Source organism: Saimiri boliviensis, chromosome 9 (assembly GCF_048565385.1).
Source record: "Saimiri boliviensis isolate mSaiBol1 chromosome 9, mSaiBol1.pri, whole genome shotgun sequence".
In the NCBI taxonomy this organism is placed as follows: domain Eukaryota; kingdom Metazoa; phylum Chordata; class Mammalia; order Primates; family Cebidae; genus Saimiri; species Saimiri boliviensis.
In genome coordinates this window covers 50,417,224-50,436,265 of record NC_133457.1, presented here as the reverse complement: position 1 = coordinate 50,436,265, position 19,042 = coordinate 50,417,224, and the positions used below count along the sequence as shown (strand labels likewise).

The 19,042-nt window shown below is 42.4% G+C and overlaps 1 protein-coding gene across 6 annotated transcripts in view; it reads right to left on the bottom strand.

Moving 5' to 3' along the window:
- Positions 1-1,412: 1,412 nt before the first annotated feature.
- NMNAT3 (nicotinamide nucleotide adenylyltransferase 3) overlaps positions 1,413-19,042 on the bottom strand; it is a 96,751-nt gene continuing 79,121 nt past the window's right edge. For 2 of the 6 annotated variants that reach the window (XM_010330425.2, XM_010330426.2), the window contains exons 3-5: positions 15,405-15,588; positions 9,617-9,699; positions 1,413-3,702 (exon numbers count right to left, since the gene is read on the bottom strand). In XM_010330425.2, the coding sequence (XP_010328727.1) occupies positions 3,320-3,702; positions 9,617-9,699; positions 15,405-15,588 (650 nt within the window). In that variant the 3' untranslated portion in view covers positions 1,413-3,319. The other 4 variants (XM_074405836.1, XM_074405837.1, XM_074405838.1 and 1 more) reach the window with 4 other exon arrangements.

Below are 19,042 nucleotides of genomic sequence, written 5' to 3'. Positions count from 1 at the left end.
GCTTGAGACTCCTGCTGTCAGGTGCATGATGCAACAAGGCACCCCTTCTCCAGGAATTGAGGATGAATCCATCTCAGCATGCTGCACATTTTGGCCTCTTCTGCCTCAAGGCCTTTGCATATGATGTTTCCCCTTCCTGAAAGCCAGTTGCTGCCACCCATCCTCAGGTCTTGTGAACTCACCTTTCATGTATCAAATCCATGGTCATTTCCCTTCTGTCTACACTGTCATCATGGCAAATCCATTTTATATAGTCAAAATCTTGTACAATTTTGAAGGCCCCTTTTCAGAAATAAGTGTAAAAGTTATTGATTTGAAATTAGAGATCCACATAATTAGGGCCCTTTTTAGGACCCTGGAAAGGGCCTGGGCAAGTGAGAGACTGAAGCTTAAGCATCATGAGCTTTGCAGTGAACCTGCTGTCTCTGGCTGGCAGACTATGTGTGGATTTGCCTTCAGAGCCCTCATCACAGTTTGGAATCATGTGTTTAGTTGTGTGATTATTTGATTCTTGTCTACTCACTACTGGATTATAAGCCCTTTGAGGGTAGAAACAGTGCCTATTTTGTTTACCATTGTACTGTGTTTAGTGCCTGGCACAAGAGGTCCTCAGTAAATGTGATTTGAATAAATTAATTCTTAATTTTGAACAGTAATAATAATAAATCTGTTAGCTCCCACTCATTGAGAGTCTCTGCTACCAGGAACCCCAAGTTTCAGGACTGAGGGTCCAGAGTATGTTGGACCCTGTGAAAATGCAGCAGAGAAAGTAACCAAGGGCACTTGAAGGTAATGGGAGATTCAAGTTGGGTGTGACTGTGAGTCATGAATGTGGCTTCTAATTCTTACTGTGGACAGCATGGTGTCTGCAGAATAAACATGACTTCATGAGTGGCAGGAAAGCCCCCCACCCCAACTACTCCTTTATAAAAGAGGACTATTCTAAAGCTGCTGCCTCTTGATTTTCCCTGCTAGGAAATAGAGAACCCTTCCTCATATACACACCTCTCACAGCCATATTCTTATTTGATGTCCCAAGTGATAGTTGGCAATGTCTGGGGGCATTTTCGTTGTCACGATTATGGGGGTACTGTTAGCGTCTAGTGGCAAGAGGCCATGGATGTTCTAAGCACGCCAAATGCACAGGATAACCCCATATAGCAAAGAATTATCCAGCCCAGAGTGTCAATATTGCCAAGGTTGAGAAATCCTGCCTTAAATCCACAGGCTCCCTCTCATCATTTTTTCTGGACACTGCAACTGTTTGTAGGTTGGAGTTTTTCCCCCCCTTTCCTCTGCTTTCTCCACTCCACACAGAAGACTGTGGCAGTGAAGCTCTGAGGATAAGATAGAAGATATTCACCATAGTAAAAGTCACACAATCTCAATCATATGTTCAATTTATTGAAAATAAAACTATTATTTGTTGTAAGGGGCACTGTTTTGAGCCAGTGACTCATATCAAAATGCCGATTTTGAGGCAGGTCTGCAGTAGGGCCCGAGAGTCTTCATTTCTTGCTGGCTCCCAGCGGGTGCAAACATTGCTGTTCTGGCAGTTCACTTTCTGTAGCAAATTTCTAGGCATTTGGGATATATCAGCAAACAAAACAAAGATTCCCTGCCCCTGGAGAGCTTTCAGTCTGGCTGTACGTGTACTGGATCCAAAGAAGGCTGGATAGGCTGAAGCCAGAGGCACTCATAGTCTTAGAAAACCAGAACTAGGAGATACTTTAGAGGTGTCTGATTAAACCTCCCACTTTACAGGCAGGGAAACGATGACTAACAGTAGGGAAGGGAGTTAGTGAAAATCACACAGCTTGCTGTGGCAGCTTTTGGACAAAGTTGTGTGATTTCTATTCCCCTGAATTATCAGGGTCCTGACCTCTTGGAGGGCAGAGTTTATTTAGGGTGAGGAAAGGCTGGCAGCTTCAGCGGTTGCAGGGATGGAAATCTGCTTCCCACCCGAACTTGCTGGATCCAGAAAATCTTGACTTCCTACTTCATTCATATATTTCATGACACCTATGTGAACACTGGTATGTTTTGGGGGTGGATAATGGATTCTTCCTAACAGGCCCTTTGTTTTTCTGCATGACCAAACCCAGAGCAAGGATGAACCAGAGTAAAACTATGGATAATTAAATTCTGAATGCATTCAGTCATCTGGTCAGCAAGTTTAAAGAGTAAACCCAAACAGAATTAGGTCAATCAAAACCTTTCCCTAATTTGGGAGTGGAATGACAAATCCTGAGTGCACGAGGCCCCTGTTCTAATATTTCAAAGGCCCACCTGAAAAAAAGCTATCGACCCAGTGCTTTCTTTTAGAAAGCCATTTGCATGGCACTGAAAAGCAGTTGCTTCTTCCATTCCTACTACCTGGAAACACACACTTTTAAATTCATGCCAGTTCAACTGCAATAGCAGCAAGTTTCATGGAGCAGCTAAAAAGAAGAGAAACAGCTGGGACATCAGGCATTAATAATATAACAAAGGAAGAAACTTTTCATTAGTACTTTTTGATGTCAATTTATTATTTATCCCTTTGCCAATATTCAAACAGACAGGCAGTCATAAAACATTAAAAAAAAAGATCCTTTAAAACAGTCAGGCATCTGTTTTACCTCAGTTCCTTTTTAGAAACCTGGAAATCAGGAGCCCCGGCTTTTATACTTGCACTTGCCATATGAAAAATACTGCTTGAGGATCACTATGTAGAAAGAGTTTTGTTTAAATTTTATGAAGGGCTGGTTAGTCAGGCAGACAATGGTTTGTAAGGCAAGATTCAGTGTAAATCAGCAATGTGCTGTTTCCAACTGTTTGACTCCTCAGTTCATATTCTGAAACCAGGGCATTGACAAAACCCACTGTTCAGTAATTAGCATCCTGTCAAATCTCTCCAATCAAGACTAGCATGCTGCACCTGGTCCTAGTTAAAAAATGCATTGTGGGCAATTCTGATCTGACCCTCAGGGGCCCCTGCCATTCTCAGAACTGCATTCAGTGTGCACGCTGTAATTACCATCCACACAAAATAAGTAGTCCTCCTTGGTCCAGCAGCTCTGAGAGATTCTGCCTAATCCTAATGACCTGCCATGCTACTTTAACTTCGTTGATAAATGTCCATCCTTGTGATTTAGACCTTTCCTCTCCCACAAAGAAGAATCTCTTCCTGAGACAGAAGACTCTTCAGAAGTAGAATCGTTGTAGAAATAAACCAATGAAAAATGGAGAAGCAAAAACCAAATTCAAACAGAAACCTTAACAGCCCTCTCCCGAGCAGGAGCTTGGTGGAGGAGGTGTGGGTGCCAAGTCCCCTTCCCTAGCTGGTCTTTCCCTCAGCGCTCTGGGTGCTTTTGCCTTTCCAGGCACTGTCCTTGGTGTAGAGGCCGTGGGCCTTGATGTAGGTGATGACAGCATCGGGGATCAGGTACTTCACACTCTGCCCTTGGCTCAAGGCTCGCCTGATGTATGTGGCACTGATCTCATTCTGCACGGGCTCCTTGGCCAGGTGAATGTTGTGCTGGTGCATCCGTAGGATGGGAGATTCTGAGATGTACCCTTTTGGGTCGTGACCCACCCGGCTCACGCACACCAAGCCAAACTTCTCCACTATTTCCTGGATGTGCGCGTCCTTCCAGAGGTTGGGGGTGTGGAAGGTCTTCAAGACGTCTGCCCCGCAGAGAAGCTTCAGCTCAGGCACAGCTGCAAAAACAAGGATAGACTCAGTAAAGTTACAGAAGGGTCACTGCCAGGAAAGACAACATCACTTCTGTTGGAAAATCTCACAAAATGCTTTCCTTGGAATGTATCAGTGTCTCCAAGTCCATGACTTGAAAAGAAATAGTATGTAAACAAATCTGCAGCTATTTCAGGGAATACAGTTATAAGTAATGACTTAATCAATACATCTTTTGTTTAATATTGGAAAAGTGCCAAGTAATACAAAAAATATTTTTTTCAGTGTTCTAACATAAGTCGGTCTGTGGTTGCTTAGGACCAAAGCAGAGTGCTCTAAAGGTGACTGTGCTGTACCCAGTCCTGTGTTTTCTGATGGAAGGTAAGTTTCTGAGAGGTCTGAGACCAGCAAGCTGTGGGCCGTGGACAAGTCACTGCTCTATTGGAAATCCATTGCAGCCCCAGTATTACTAGGAACTAGTACCTGGCACTTTTATATAAAAATCTCTTTATAAAGATTAATTATAAAGGCTCTTTGGATAACCAAAAGGTCTTAAAACTCCAGCTGGTGGCCATTTCATTGCAGTTTCCAATAAAACAAAGCTCTAGAACAACGATTAATGTGGATAATCCTTTGGAATGTGTTCTAGCAGAATGCTAATTGTGGTAATAAAACAATACCTAACATGGATTGGGAACTTACTATGGGCACCACCACTAAGCTCTTTATGTGTATAATGCCTTATGCACCCCAGAACAACTTATGAGGTGAGTGTTGTTGTGCCCATTCTGTGGAGGGGGAAATGGAGGCAGAGAGATGTAAGTGACTTCCCTCTGGTCACTCAGCTAGGCAGAGAAGTCAGGAGTCCAACCTGGCAGCCATCCTCTAGGTGGGGCATTTGTAACTGCCGGGTTCTGCTGCTACCTGCTGGTGGGAATCTGTACTTGCAGCCTACTGGAGACGCCCTTTCTAGAGACCCAGGCTGATTTTCCTGGCACTATCTGTGTCCCTCTTGGTGAGCTAATCGGCAAAGGAAATCCAAATCCATGCTAGAAACAAGCTGCAGCGTCTCCGGGGCTGCCATACTGGGGAAACCTTGGTGTAAATGGTCAGTTTAGGATCCTCTAAGGCAGAACATTTGAAGGAATCCAAACATGGACCAGAGAGATGAGTTCACACAAAAGCACCGGAGCGACTGTGGACTGGAAAGTGAGAGACTGGAGGTGTCCTGGGCAGGTCTGAGTCCTGGCCTCAATTGGGCACAGGCTGCTGTGGGGCTGGAGCCAAGACCTTTCTTTCTTTTTGTCTCAGTTTTCCCAGCCATGAGATGATGTGCTCTGGACTCATTTAAAGCAACATACGAAATCAAAGAAACACACTTTTCAAATGCTTTAGCAGCGTAATATTGGTATAGTAAGTGGTTTTCAAACATTCCTTTATTCATGCACGTATGAACTCTTAGTGGTTACAAACTAAGAGTCTAGAGCCAGACACCTTAGATACAAATTCTGGTTCTGCCATTCAATACCTCATGTGATCTCAACTTTAAAATGAGGATATTGTCCCTCATTTATTCATTCATTCACTTATCCATTTACCCATTTATCTACCATTCTATTCATAGAAACTCCCACCCAACATTTATGAATTATCTCCTAGTGTCTGGCCTTTTTAAATCAATAAAACTGCATTTAACAATTATTCAGTAACTCATACTTTTCACTAATTTGGGCTGGTCCCATTGTTCACAGCATATATGTGTATTTGAACTGTTCTGCCTCTGTGAAGTTTTACTCTAATTTCTTATCTACCCAACCAGTGTAGTATAAAGAAGAACAGTGTTTGGTCTTTCAAATAATTAGGTATTTTTATGTGGTCTCCCTGTGTGGGAGGTACTACGTAGTGGATTTCATTCCAGGATCTGCTGGGGCCTGGGACACATCCTCTCTCTTCCTACAGGTCAGAGAACAGAGAAGATACTATCTTCTTTTTCCAATAGATTTTCTTTTGTGGGGACAATTTCTACATGTCAGTTTCAATATTCAGTACTGTTTGATTCATTAACAATGACAGTAAGGAATACTATTCACTTTTGGGCCTTGCCTAGAGGGAACAAGCTCCCACACGCCCTCTGCCTCCCAAATCAAAGGCACGTGTGTGTTTGAGGCAGGTGGCACCTGTTATTTCATGGCAACAATACCATGTGATAGGTCACTTCTTGCGCAACATGGGCCTCAGGCCTCCAACTCCTGGCAGTCCTGTCTTCAGGGCTCACAAAGGCATTCAGACATCTCCAAATCCATTTACAACACTGTTACAAAATTTTTAGACTGAGTGACTCTATCCATGTCCAAAGTATGTGACTCCAGGGTGTAGTATAAAGGTTGTCAATATGATTTCTCCTAACAGTGATACAGAGACATAAACAGGATGTCCGTGGGTATTTTGAGGGCAGTATGCTCTACCTTTGAGTAGCTAAGGGCTTTGAAAGGCAGATAAAGCCGAAGTTTACATAGACTGTGATGGAAGTTCCACTGGGATCTTTGAAAATTTGGTTGTCCTAAGTCTGTGACATCAAAGAGCACCAATCTTGAGGTCACTAAGCTCTGGCTGGGTTCCATTTAAATCTACTGGTACCCCAGGAAAATTACTTAGCCTATGGGCCTGTTTCTTCAGCCATGAAATGGGGATAGTAAAGCTTTCTTTGTAAGGTATGGGAATTGAGTGATAGCGAGAATGCAATGTAAATTTCCTGTCCGGCGCAATGTCTGTCATGGTACCTCACAGACACACTCAGAAATGTAGGACTTCTGGATCTAAACAGGACACAAGAGATGAAGCATCTGACAGGCAGCACCCAAATTTGCCATACAAGACCATCTTGGAACATTCAGTGTAAAACAGAAACAGGTAAAGGGCCTGCTCTGTTGGGAGAGGGAATCCTGCACGTGGCTGAGCTGTGCTCAGCTCCATCAGCCATGGGTAGGGGCCACCTTCACGAAAGACAGACAGTCAGCTGTTAAAGGACTGGAGACATCATCCATCCCAAAGTGTCACACCCAAGCAGCCCAGCATGTAGCAATCCATATGACTCTGAGTGAGCCCAAGGAGGCCTGCAAATCACAGAAGTGATGGGCAAAGCAAGGCTCTGGCAGCCAGAAAGTGCTGAGCTCATCATGTAATTTGCAACCCCAGAGTATAACAGCACATCAATAAAACACGCAGCACACAAAATGGTCCTTTAGAAATATGTCACTAGTAACACACATGCCATCTCATCAAAAGCCAAACTTATGCTGAGAAAAATTTCACCTTTCTGTTTTTAATTGCTCTACGGTTTCCTGGATGACAAATATCAAACTGTATTCATTATGGAACGTATGGAAAATAAGTATTTAACGTAGAAATAACAACAATAATAATTCTGCTTTCTACAAAACACCATCAGTATTTTAGTGTATTTACTTAGTCTTTTCTATTTAGACATGCACAGATGTGAAAGTTTAGTCATATTTTTATATACTTAAGGTTATATGCAGTATATAATTTTTTATATACTGATTTTTTTCACTTCCTTCATAAGTGTTTTTCCATATCATTAAAACCTTTTATGTAGTTTGTTTATCCTATGTATACAGTGTAATTTACTTACACATTCCTTTATATTTAAACATTGAGGTTGCTTTTACTTCCTGCTACTGTAAAAACTGCTGTGATAAACATCTTTGTGCATAAATCTTTATCCCAGTTTCTAATTATTTCCTTAGCCAGATTCCTAGAATGGGAATTTATCAAGCAGAGTACAAAGCTTTTTCAAGTCTCTGATACATTTTGGTAAACTGGAAAACATACTTTTCATTTCATGTAAACTTCCTTTTTAAAAAAATAGTTACTTTAGAATAGAACAAGATGAGTGGGATTTAGGGTCTGAATAGAGAGAAAGAGGCCCTCGACAATATAGCGCCAAGGAGAGTAGGCTAGTAGCCCCTAGGAAAATGAATCTGGAAAGAATCTGCAGTAGGCTTTGGCAGAGGGAGAGTTCATATTAATGAGAGCAGCTGGGGCTGTTTTATAGGGAAGGTGAATTCTGAACTGGGCCTCACAGGCCAGACAGGTTTTCAACAGGGGAACCAAGAATTAAAAGGAAGGAGGGGCAGCCCAGGCAAAGAGCCGAGACAGGGATTCTGGAAGCATAAGCAGAGAGGTGAAGTGTGAGAGGCTGGGAGCCTCAGTGTGGTGTCCTTCCCGAGTCACTCTGGCTGCCCCTGCCTCTCACGGGAGACCCCAGCCTGCCCCAGCGGCATGGAGTGCCCCACGCTTATGCTGTCTTCTGCCTTTGTGCTTTCCTTAGCCTGCCCCTTGGCCCAGAAATGTCTCCAACCTCAATAATCCACTCATACAAGTCTCAGTGCAGGTGCCCCCTCCACCATGCAGCCCGCCTAATTCATGCCTGGACTCGCCTCCGTTCATACCCTGTCTCCAGCTTGGGGTAGGGGCTGGGGCTGGCTGTCTCTGTTCTCAGCCTGAGCCCAGAGTCTGTTCCAATGAGGTGCTCAAAAAGTGTCTGCAGAATCCTTTTAGGAATGCCTACTGAGCCAGAGAAGATACAGAAAGAAGGGAGAGGCTGATAATGAACAATGGGCACTGTGCTCATGAGGGATGGGTGGGAAGGAGCCCATGCAGGTAACAGAGAGGAGAGGCATTCAGAGAGACCAGAGGAATATAATAAACATTATATAAGATGATTATATAGGAGGCACTGTAAATCCTTCTTAGATTCTTACTTTCATGCATAGCCCCCCAAACTGGCTGTAAAGCAAATCCTCAGAGTGCTTGTTAAATATCCAGATTCCTGGGCCCTTCTCCCACTCTGAGAAGTAGTGCTTTTAACAAGCCGCACAGGGGATACTGCTGTGAGTGATCCTTTGGCCAGCATTTGGGGACTGTGGCATGGCACCTATAGGGTCTGCTAGCATTTTCAGTTTCTTTTTAGAAGAGTGTTTCCCAATCTTGCTTTAAGGAGCACTAGTTCTGAAAATTACTAACAGATCTTAAACAAAGAGTTCCATATGGTAAGAACAAGGTATTTCTCTTTCTTGTAGAATCCAAATGCACATGGACATAGTAAAGCCTCTGAAAAGTCATGCCGTAAAGAAACCACTTCAGGTGTGCTTAACCTCAGCGTACCCGAACCCTTCTAATCTGGAACCAGTGTTCCATCAACTATCTTCCCCAGGAGACCCTGCCGTAGGAAACTCGGCAGATGACCTGCAGGAGTCTGCGTGCCCACCGCTGCATGGTGCTCCTGCTTATTTGCATGAAAGGGTTAATGCATTTGGCCCCTGACACCAGGGCTGTTCATACTCTGAAATCACAGCCAACAAGGTTTTATCAAACACCAGGAAATGACAACACTTCCTGGCTTACACATCTAGGCTTACAAATTAAGAGGATAATCCAAACCAACTTTAAATTCCCTTAAAAATAGGTTTCCTCTTCTGAGTGAACCATTGAGTAATTCTGCTATAAAAAAGTCTTAGTCTCTTTGTTCAAGTTTTATAATGTCATATTTTACATTCAAAAAGGCTAAGGCTTTTAAAAGAAACCCAGCAGCCCTCATCAGTTTATCCCTGTGTGACCCTGACTGTAATCCATGTCATTAGAACAAGTCACAAGGGTAGGTAAACTTCTTTGGGGCAAAAAAAAAAAAAAAAAAAAATCCCAAATTAGCAGAGCAATTTACAGGGGGTGGTGGCAGATTGTCTAATCTGAACTTCAATCTCAGAAGTGTCTTCCCAAGCAGGCAGCCCCTTAAATTCCTTGTCTGTGCCCAGAGGGTTGGCCTCAAGTCCTCTGCAGCTATGACTACCCCAACCCCGTTCAGTTCTCACAGAATCCCTGACATCTCATTCTCCTACAGACAAGAGGGTCAGCACCCACCTGCAGGGGTTGGGGAGAGTGCCTTGCCGTGGTCTGGGCCTTCCATCTGGGGTGGAGATCTGAGCAGTTTGCTGTGATGATGCCTGCGATGGAAACATATGGGCTCAGGGTATGTCTGTCCTCCAGCCCTCAAAGCAACCCAGGGATTTTCAGATTTTGTCTCAACCTGCTTTTATCGACTTTAGTTCACTCATTCCCCAAATATCCATTGAGGGCCTACTCTGCGGCAGGCATTGTCAGGTGCTGGGACAGAAAGTCAGGTGGGTCTTCATGGAGAGTCCTGTCCAAGACAGTTCACTACTTTCCATGTGACATGTGTGAAAGCAGGGAAATTAATACATTTCTACTCTTTTAACATTTCCTTTAATATTTCTCACCTTAAAAAAAAAGGAGTCACTTTTGAGTAGGGGTTAAGGACATGGGCTATTGAGTCAGACAGACTTGAGTTCAAGACACATTTTCATTTGAGAAGCAGGGAAAACACCTACTTTTAGACTCTTGTGAAGGTAAATGAGCTACACACACGAAGCACTGGCACAGTGCCTGGCCCATAGCGAGGTCCAAGAAAAGCTGCCCGCTCTAATTAGAAACTAGTGCTTTAGACGGCAATAGAGTGGCAGCCTAGAGCCAGGGCTTGCAGCCAGATGGCCTGGGTTGGATCTCAGTTCCTCCACCAGCTGGCTGTGTGACCCTGGGTGGGTGATTTCAAGTCTCTATGTGGATGGTGCTGCATCTGCCAATGAGGAATTATGACAGTGCCCACCTCTGACGGGTGGTTATGAAGATTAAAGGGGTTAATACACACAAAGTACACCGGGCATTTCAAAGATGATTAGACTTTCATAAATTTGCCATGCCTCCCTTCTTCAGCAATCTATCTTCTGCAAATCATGAGGTACCGATATATTCTTTTGTCAAACAGAGGCAATCACTGTTCACCCCGTCTTGTATCAAATTGATCTTCCATCTTCCACTTCCTGTATTATGCATTTACTAGAGCTGTGTTGAGGGGACAGTAGTGCCTGCTGGAAAAAGCATATGCTTTTCAGCCAGAGTGGGTGGGTTTAAAGCTCAGGCTTTTCTGCTTGAATGACCCTGACACCCTGTGGCACTGATAATCTCCGAGCCATGTGGACTTCATCTGTTAATTAGTCATGAAAGTTAATGCTGGCCTTATCTACAAGAAGTGTTGCAAGATCATGAATGAAAAACTACTTCTACCTTGCGAAATGCTGGGGAAGTGGCCTGCTGCTGATTATAATTGGGAAGGGGCACAGTGTTAAGTTCTACAATTAGACTTTCTGGGTTGGAATTCTGGTTCTAACTACTAGCCACGGAGTCTCGGTGTCTCTGGTTTCCTTATCTATAGAGTGAGGGATAATGACAGAACCCACCCCAGAGAGCTGTCATGAGGATTGATTGAAACGCTTAGCCCTGGCCCATACACAGAAAGAGCCCAAAAAATATTAGCTGTTATTATAGTCTATCTTCCCACGAGATTGTGAATAGGGACCCCACTGAATTCACTTTTATATTCCTAGCACCATGAAAATGCTCCTTAAGTCTGCTGAATTCAGGAATGATGGAAGGAGTGGATGAATGAATACATTTAACCTGGTTCAAAGCCCTTTCAGATTATCTCAGAGACTCAGTAGAATCTTCTTAGAGCCTGGCTGGACTCAGTGGCTTCATTATTGTTTTACTGCTTTGGTTTTGGTGAACTTTATTTCTGATGATTCACCCTTGGGTTGGTATGGGCTCTCCTATCAGACTTGAGTAGATTGAGTCTCACCTCCACTTTCTAACTGTAGGACTTGAAGTATTTTATGACCCTTTCTGAATCTCCACGTCCTCACTTATAAAATAGGACTAAACCCACCTACTTCTTGGAGTTACTGAGCTTACTAGATATACATGAAAGAGCCTGGGACACATAGCGGGTGATCAGTAAAAGGTGGTGATTGTCATTTTACTTACCTTGAATGTCCTAGTTCAGGTTGACCCTACTTTGAATATTAGCTGGATTGCTGAACTTTGTTGTGGAAATCATTGCTTTCAATACAACATGCATTTTCCAGGGACTTTCACTGTGCCTCCATGGGGCATGACCGTTGCTGCTTCTTGCTGCCTGCCTGAGTGGCACCTTGGGCCTGTGCACTGCCCTCGGGGGCATGTTCTTGGTGTCCTCAGCAGCCCCACTGGTCTTCGGGAAAGCCCGGTTGGAGGGTAACTGTGGCAGGTTGAAAGCCAGCCACATCATGTTCCCAGGCTGCAGATCCCTGTTTTTCAAGGTGGCCATAAGCAAGGCTTCAGGGCTCCACAGATGGGAGCTCCATTTCCTGTTTGTTTATGTGTGTGACTGTTATTAACTTAGCCTCTTTGAGCCTCAGTTTCTTTATCTGTAAAATGAGGACAACACAAGATCACGTATGCAAGGGGGTGCACGAAAGAGTGATGATGATGACAATAATGGATTATATCAAATGGCATGTGACTGGGGCCTTGCCCACAACACAGGGAGAACGTGAGTGAAATGTATTATCAAATGTCCTAAAGGCATGGAAGTTGGCCTAGATTTTAAAAATTAGAATAAAAATAAGCAATCTTATGAGGAAAGAAGGAATCCTCAATAAGCTCTACAGTGAATTTACATTATAGAGATGTGTGTTACTATGTCACTATGATGTAGATTCACGATGGACTTTATCAAGAGGACAGTAAATGGAGCAAAGGATGGGGTGGATTTCTACCATGCTTCTAAAACCACCTGACTTTACAGTTATAACCGGATTTTCAGTCTTAAGAAAACTGTTTCTGCCTACATATTAAAGCTAAATCATTTGTTGGAAATTTTAGGAAAGTGTTAGTAATCAAACACAAATGCAATTGGTATATTTTGGAGACAAAACTCACTCCAAACGATAATTTTTAAAATCTGAATCAGCATTTGATAAAACTGTGTTGACTATATCAGTGATTCTCAATTTTGGTTGCACAAAATACATCTGGGAACCTTCATGAAAATAGTAATGTTTAGAGCCTAATCCAGACAAATCAAAATCTCTGGGATGGGTGGGAAGAAGTGAGCATTTTAAAAAAGCGTATTAAGTGATTTCTGCAGCCAGAGTTGAGACCACTGGTTTAAATGCATCTTGGTACTGATCATAAGCTTAATTCATGTACTTGGCAGCTGAAGCTATGGGCTAGCCATGTATTAGAATCACCAGGGAGCTTTAAAAAATCCTGATACCCCAACCTAGACCAAGGACATCTTAGTCTCTGGGGTGAGACCCAGACATGGGTACTTTTAAAAGCTCCCTGGGTGAGTCCAGTGTGCAAGCCAGCACTGAGAAATACAGGAATAAAGGAGTTATTTAAACAAATTAAAAAGAGGCCAGGTGTGGTGGTTCATGTCTGTAAGCCCAGCACTTTGGGAAGCTGAGGTGGGTCAGGAGTTCGAGATCAGCTTGGACATCTCTACTAAAAATAAAAAAAATTAGCAGGGCATGGTGGTGTGTGCCTGTAATCTCAGCTACTTGGGAGGCTGAGGCAGGAGAATTGCTTGAACCGGGAGGTGGAGGTTGCAGTGAGCTGAGATTGCGCTACTGCACTCCAGCCTGGGCACCAGAGCTAAATTCATAAACTTGACAGCTGAAGCAGTGGGCTAGCCATATATTAGAATCACCAGGGAGCTTTTTTTTTGACACCCTGTCTCAAAAAAAAAATTAAAAAGAAAATGAATGTGTTCAGTAGAATCTTAGCTCACCCCTATATTTTGCCACAGAAGCACAAGTAATCATAAATAGTACTATGGTCAACTCCTATTTATCCATGAATGGCTTATCTGTTCTGAGGACAAATTATGGGACAGCATTAGGGATTCATGGAAGGTAGCTTACATTATTAAGTACCTACCATAAAGCAGGTGTTTTGCCTACATCATCTCATTTAATTCACATGGAATCCTAGTGAAGTGGATGATGTCATTTCCATTTTATTAGGTGAGAAACTGAGACTCAGGGAGGCTAAATCACTTACATCAAGTCATTCAGCTAGTAAATTTGGCTCTAAAACCTATATCCTAGGCTACACTGCTTCTCACAGGGTAGAGGAGAAAGCGTCTGTTTCTGCCTACATATTAAAGCGAAATCACTTGTTGGATGATCTATTTGCTTGCTTCTATTCCCCCTCTCTTAGACTAGATAAATGAGAAATAATTGCATGACTCATTCTAAAAGGATGATCTAGGTGTCAATTTATTCCTTATATAATTTTCAATATATGAATTTTTGCTTATATTAACGGGTAGTTTACAAAAGTAAAGAACATGTGTCTAACAATTATTTTATAATGGCTCTCCTTTTAATTTGGCAACAGGCGCCAGACGTGGTGGCTTATGCCTGCAATCCCAGCACTTTGGGAGGCTGAGGTGGGTGGATCACCTGAGGTCAGGAGTTCGAAACCAGCCTTGACTAAAATGGTGAAACCCCATCTCTATGAAAAACACAAAAATTAGCTGGGTATTGTGTCATCTGCCTATAATCGCAGCTACTAGGGAGACTGAGGCAGGAGAATTGCTTGAACTTGGGAGTGGAGGTTGCAGTGAGCCAAGACGGCACCTTTGCACTCCAGCCTGGGCAACAAGAGCAAAAGTCCGTCTCAAAAAAAAAAAAAAAAAAAAAAATTGGCAACAGGTTCTGAAGCAACACTGTAACTGTAACTCCTGAATGCTTCTGGCTGGTTCTTTCCCCAGTAAAAGGTAAGTAAAAAGAATCAGGATATAAAAACGAAATGATTACCTCTACTATAAAGGTAAACCTTTTCTCCCAAGTGATTTTTGAAGACAAGTATAAAATGAAAACCAAAACACTTTATGAACAGGCCTGTCAATCATGTCACCTCATTCCTTGTGCTTCCCATTTCCTGCCAATCCTAGTGGTTCTAAATAGACAAAAAACACAGCCTGCAATTTGCAATCCCTTCCAGCAGAGCTGGTTGTCATTAGTGATGAGGCAGCCCCCCCCCTCACAATCCCAGCAGCCAGGATAGGTGGGACTTCCCACTTCTCTGGCAATTCCCCTTAAAGTCGGCAGACACAAGCTAGTGACCCACTGCCTTAACATGCAGGGCTTGCTTGGGGTTTTAAACAGTTATATTACTTACACTGAATACAAATAGCAATTCCAGAAGAAAAAATTATCCTGAGTAACTATTTCTAGATTTATAGTCTTTCTTTTTCCTATTTCACATAAAAGTCTGGGTTTATATAGAACCCAGGAATTGTACAATTTAAAAAGATGGCTTAATATGTAGATGCAGTTTTCACCCTAGACAATGATAAAAATAATGAAAGGTCCCACCTACTGAATATTATTATGTAGTTCTGGGTCAGGAAAGTTATTTGCATTTAAAAAAGTCATTCATTAGGTTTTGTTGTTTCCATTTTGCAAGTGAGAAATATGTCTCAGAGATATCAAATCACTTGCTCAAAGTCACGCAGCTACTAAGTGGTGGTGCTAGACCCCAGTGCTTCCATCGTCTGAAATAAGGTTGAGTGTTTCCACAAGTGCATCTGAAAGGACAGTGTTTTGTAATTTTTCTGCTCAGGGACTTCTGAGAATGTGAATCTGTTGGCTCTCTCCCCCTATGTAGAAGCTGCTTCTCTGATGTATGCTGAAAAGGCCTGGCAGAACCCCAGCCCCACAATCTGCCCTACCTTTTACCCTGCAGGCTCTGTAGACGTCTCCCGTGGGCCCTGCTCATCAAACAGGAGAGTGACTACCATTACCTCAGCACCTTCACTGTCTCCATCCACTGTGCCTGCTCACTCTCCCAAGGGTCCACTCGGATCCAGTCGGACGTCTGCAGGGCCAGCTGGGCCATGGCCACTCGGTGACGAGAAGCTGCGAGGTCTTTCTTCCCATATTTGTCATTGACAGGAGAGATGATACCCTGGATGACCTGGTACATTCCTAGGTAAGAGAGAGCAGTGGTATTGCACATACAGACAGATGCTCACCATCTGGTAGTCTGAATTCAGGCAGGTGCTAAATCTCTCCAGTGCCTCATCCTGAGTGGGAGTAGAGTCTGGCATTCTCTCATGGGGGAGGAAGGGTGGCTCCCTTAGGCAAGAGTAAAGGCACTACCTTAGGATGACCACGTGCTTCTCCTCTAGAGCCTTCTACAACCCAGAGTAGCACTGAGAGGAAGGCTTCTCTGCTGAGAGAAAGGCTGTGGAGGTGGAGCTCAGGCAAGGTCCCATACAGCAGTGTGGACCGTTAGGACCAAGATATAGTTGAGGAACAGCATGACTTCCCCTTCTATAGAAATTAACAGAGGCACTATTTTTATCCTCTATGTGAGGATGAAAATTATATATAGTTTCTTAGCCCAAATGGGGATTTTGAGGATGAAGGACGAAGGATAGGATTTTAGCATGAACCAGGGTTGGTGGGTATTGGCTGTAGATGAACTGCACAGGTCACCACTGACCTGGGAGGATTGTGCTGCTAATGGAATGGGAAAGTGTACTTTGGAACAGACGTGGACTGTGCTTGCTAACAATGATAACTGCCCTGTAGATCTTCTAAATCCACACAGGGTTCATCTGGTGAGAGATAAATTTTCATGTGTTAAGCTCCTAAAACTGGAGGATTTATTATTGCAGCGAGCCTAGTCTATCTGACAAATATGTTATTTTGAGACATTCCCTGTTAGTCCTAGTTTGAGTGCCTGCCATAAATGTTGAATTTTAATAATTTTTTTCTGTAACTCTTGCTTGTGTGATTTTTTTTCCTTTACTCAGTTAATATGGTAAATTGCATTGATTAATTTTCTAATCTTAAACTAACACTGCATTCCACAGATAAACCCGATTTGGCCAAGATATATTAGCTTTTTTGTGTATTGGTGAGTTCACTTTGCTGATTTGTTTTTTAGGTAGTAAGACAGGTCTATAATTTTTCCTTTCTCTCACTGTCCTAATCAGGTTTTGGTATCAAGGTTATTTGAGCCTCATAAAAAGTGTTGGAGAGTTCTCTCTTTTTCTATGCTGTAAGAGATTTTGTGTGTTAGGACTGAAATAACTTTCTTTTTGAGACAGTCTTGCTCTGTCACCCAGCCTGGAGAGCAGTGGGGCAATCGCAGTTCACTACAACCTCTGCCTCCCAGGTTCAAGCAATTCTCCTGTCTCAGCCTCCTAAGTAGCTGAGACTACAGGTATGCGACACCATGCCCGAACAATATTTTTTAATTTTAATTTTTTATTTTTAGTAGAGACAGGGTTTTTCCATGTTAGCCAGGCTGGCCCCAACTCCTGACCTCAAGTGATCCACCCATCTTGGCCTCCCAAAGTACTGGGATTACAGGCATAAGCCACTGTGCCCAGCCTGAAATAACATTTTTTAAAAAGTGTTTTGTAGAACTCACCAGCGAAGTTTTGTGAGGCTAGATTTTGTTTAATTTGTGTTGTCACTGACAGGAGAGATGATACCCTGGATGACTGGTACATTCCTGGGTAAGAGAGAGCTGTGGTGTTGCACGTACAGACAGACACTTGCCACCTGGCGGCCTGAAGTCAGGCAGGTGCTAAATCGCTCCAGGGCCTTATCCTGAGTGGCAGTAGACTCAGCAGTCAATTTTTTGACTACTGATTTAATTTCTTTAAGGATTATAATTCAGATTTTCACTTCTTCATTATGATTTTGGCAACTTATGTTTTCCAGGATTTTGTCCATCATACCTAAAATTTGAAATTTCTTGGCATAAAGTTCTTTACAATATTCTTTTATCTGTTTAATGTCTTTTATCTGTACCATCTGCAGTGATGCCCATTTTTATTCCTAATGTTTGTTTCGACTTCTTTCTTTTTCCTTGGGTACTATTGCTAGAGGCTTGTCATTTTATGAGTTGGTTCTTTGAAAAGAACCAACTTCTGCCATATTGGTTTTCTCTATTGAAGGTTCATTTTCTGTTTCACTAATTTCTGGTCTTGTTTTTAATCATTCTAACCTTCTACTCTATTGGTGTTATTTTGCTGTCCTTTTTCTAACTTCCTGTGATGTATGCCAAACTAATGAATTTGCAGTCTGCCTTATTTCCTTGAGAGCTTGTCTGGAGGTTCTAGCAGGCGAGGGCAGCTACTTGTACACCCTTGACTGAAGTCCTCCTCTATTGTGGATGGTCATCCTCTTTGACCAAGCGTGCAGTTTCCAGAAGGACGTACATGGAGCAGTGAGGGAGGAAGGGGACACCTGCCCCGCCAGCCAGATCAGCCAAATCAACATCGGTGATCAGTGGGGTGACAGATGTCTCAGCCAGATCGCCCTCACATCCTTATTTCCTACTATATACAGTTCAGGCTATAAAATTGCCCTGTAAGCAATCCCACAAATTTTGATATGCAGTGTTTTCATGATCATTTAGTTCAAAACATTTTCTAATTTCTATTATGATGTCTGTTTTGATCCATGAATTATTTAGAAATTTTAAAAAGAGTGCGTATTCTATGGTTGTCAAATGTAATGTTCTGTCCATTCAGTCAAGATTACTAATTGTTTTGCTTAAATCTATGTTCTGATTTTTTTTTTGTCTGCCTCTTTTGTTAGTCATAAACAAAGGCATGTTAAAATCTCTCACTATGATGGTGGATTTTTTCATTTTTCTTTTTAGGACTTTCCACTTTCGCTTCATACATTTTCAGGATTGTTTTTTAGCTCAGAATATGACCTATCTTAATGAATGCTTAAAAATATATTTTCTGCTGTTGTTGGATGGAAAGTTGTATTACACATCAGTTCAGTGCAGTTGTTGAGTGTCTTTAGTTCTGTCCGGTAGTTCTGTCTAGCAGTAGTAGTTGCCAACTGTGGGGTGTTGAAGTCTCTACCTGTAATTGCAGATTCGTCTGTTTTTCCTTTCAGCTCCATCAGTTTCTGCTCTGTGTATTTTGGGATCCTGTTTTTGGTGTATACACATTTAATGGATTTTCAATGAATTTCTAATTTTGTTTATTTTGATCATAATTTCTTGAAATTTTGATGAGTTTTTCATTAAGTCTGCTAAGTGACTTTCTATAGTTTCTTTTTTTTTCCCTTAGCTATAAATGCTACTTTTAAAATCTGTATCTGACAATGCCAATTTCAAAGTCTGTATAGGTTATTTGTGTTGTCTGTTGTTTCTGATAGTTCTTAGCCATACTGTTTTCTTTCGTGCTTGGTTATTTTTGAATGTTTTCTGGTGAATGCCCCTGAGTAGTTATTTGTGAAAGACCCTCCAGATCTAAGATAGATATTTCAGGGACACTTCATATTTGCTTTTGCCAGGCACCTAGAGTTATTAAAACTCATGAATAATCTGAAATCAAATTCCTGGCTTGAACTTTTTTGGCTAATCCAGGCTGGGGGTTTCAAATCTGAGCAAGGACTCATG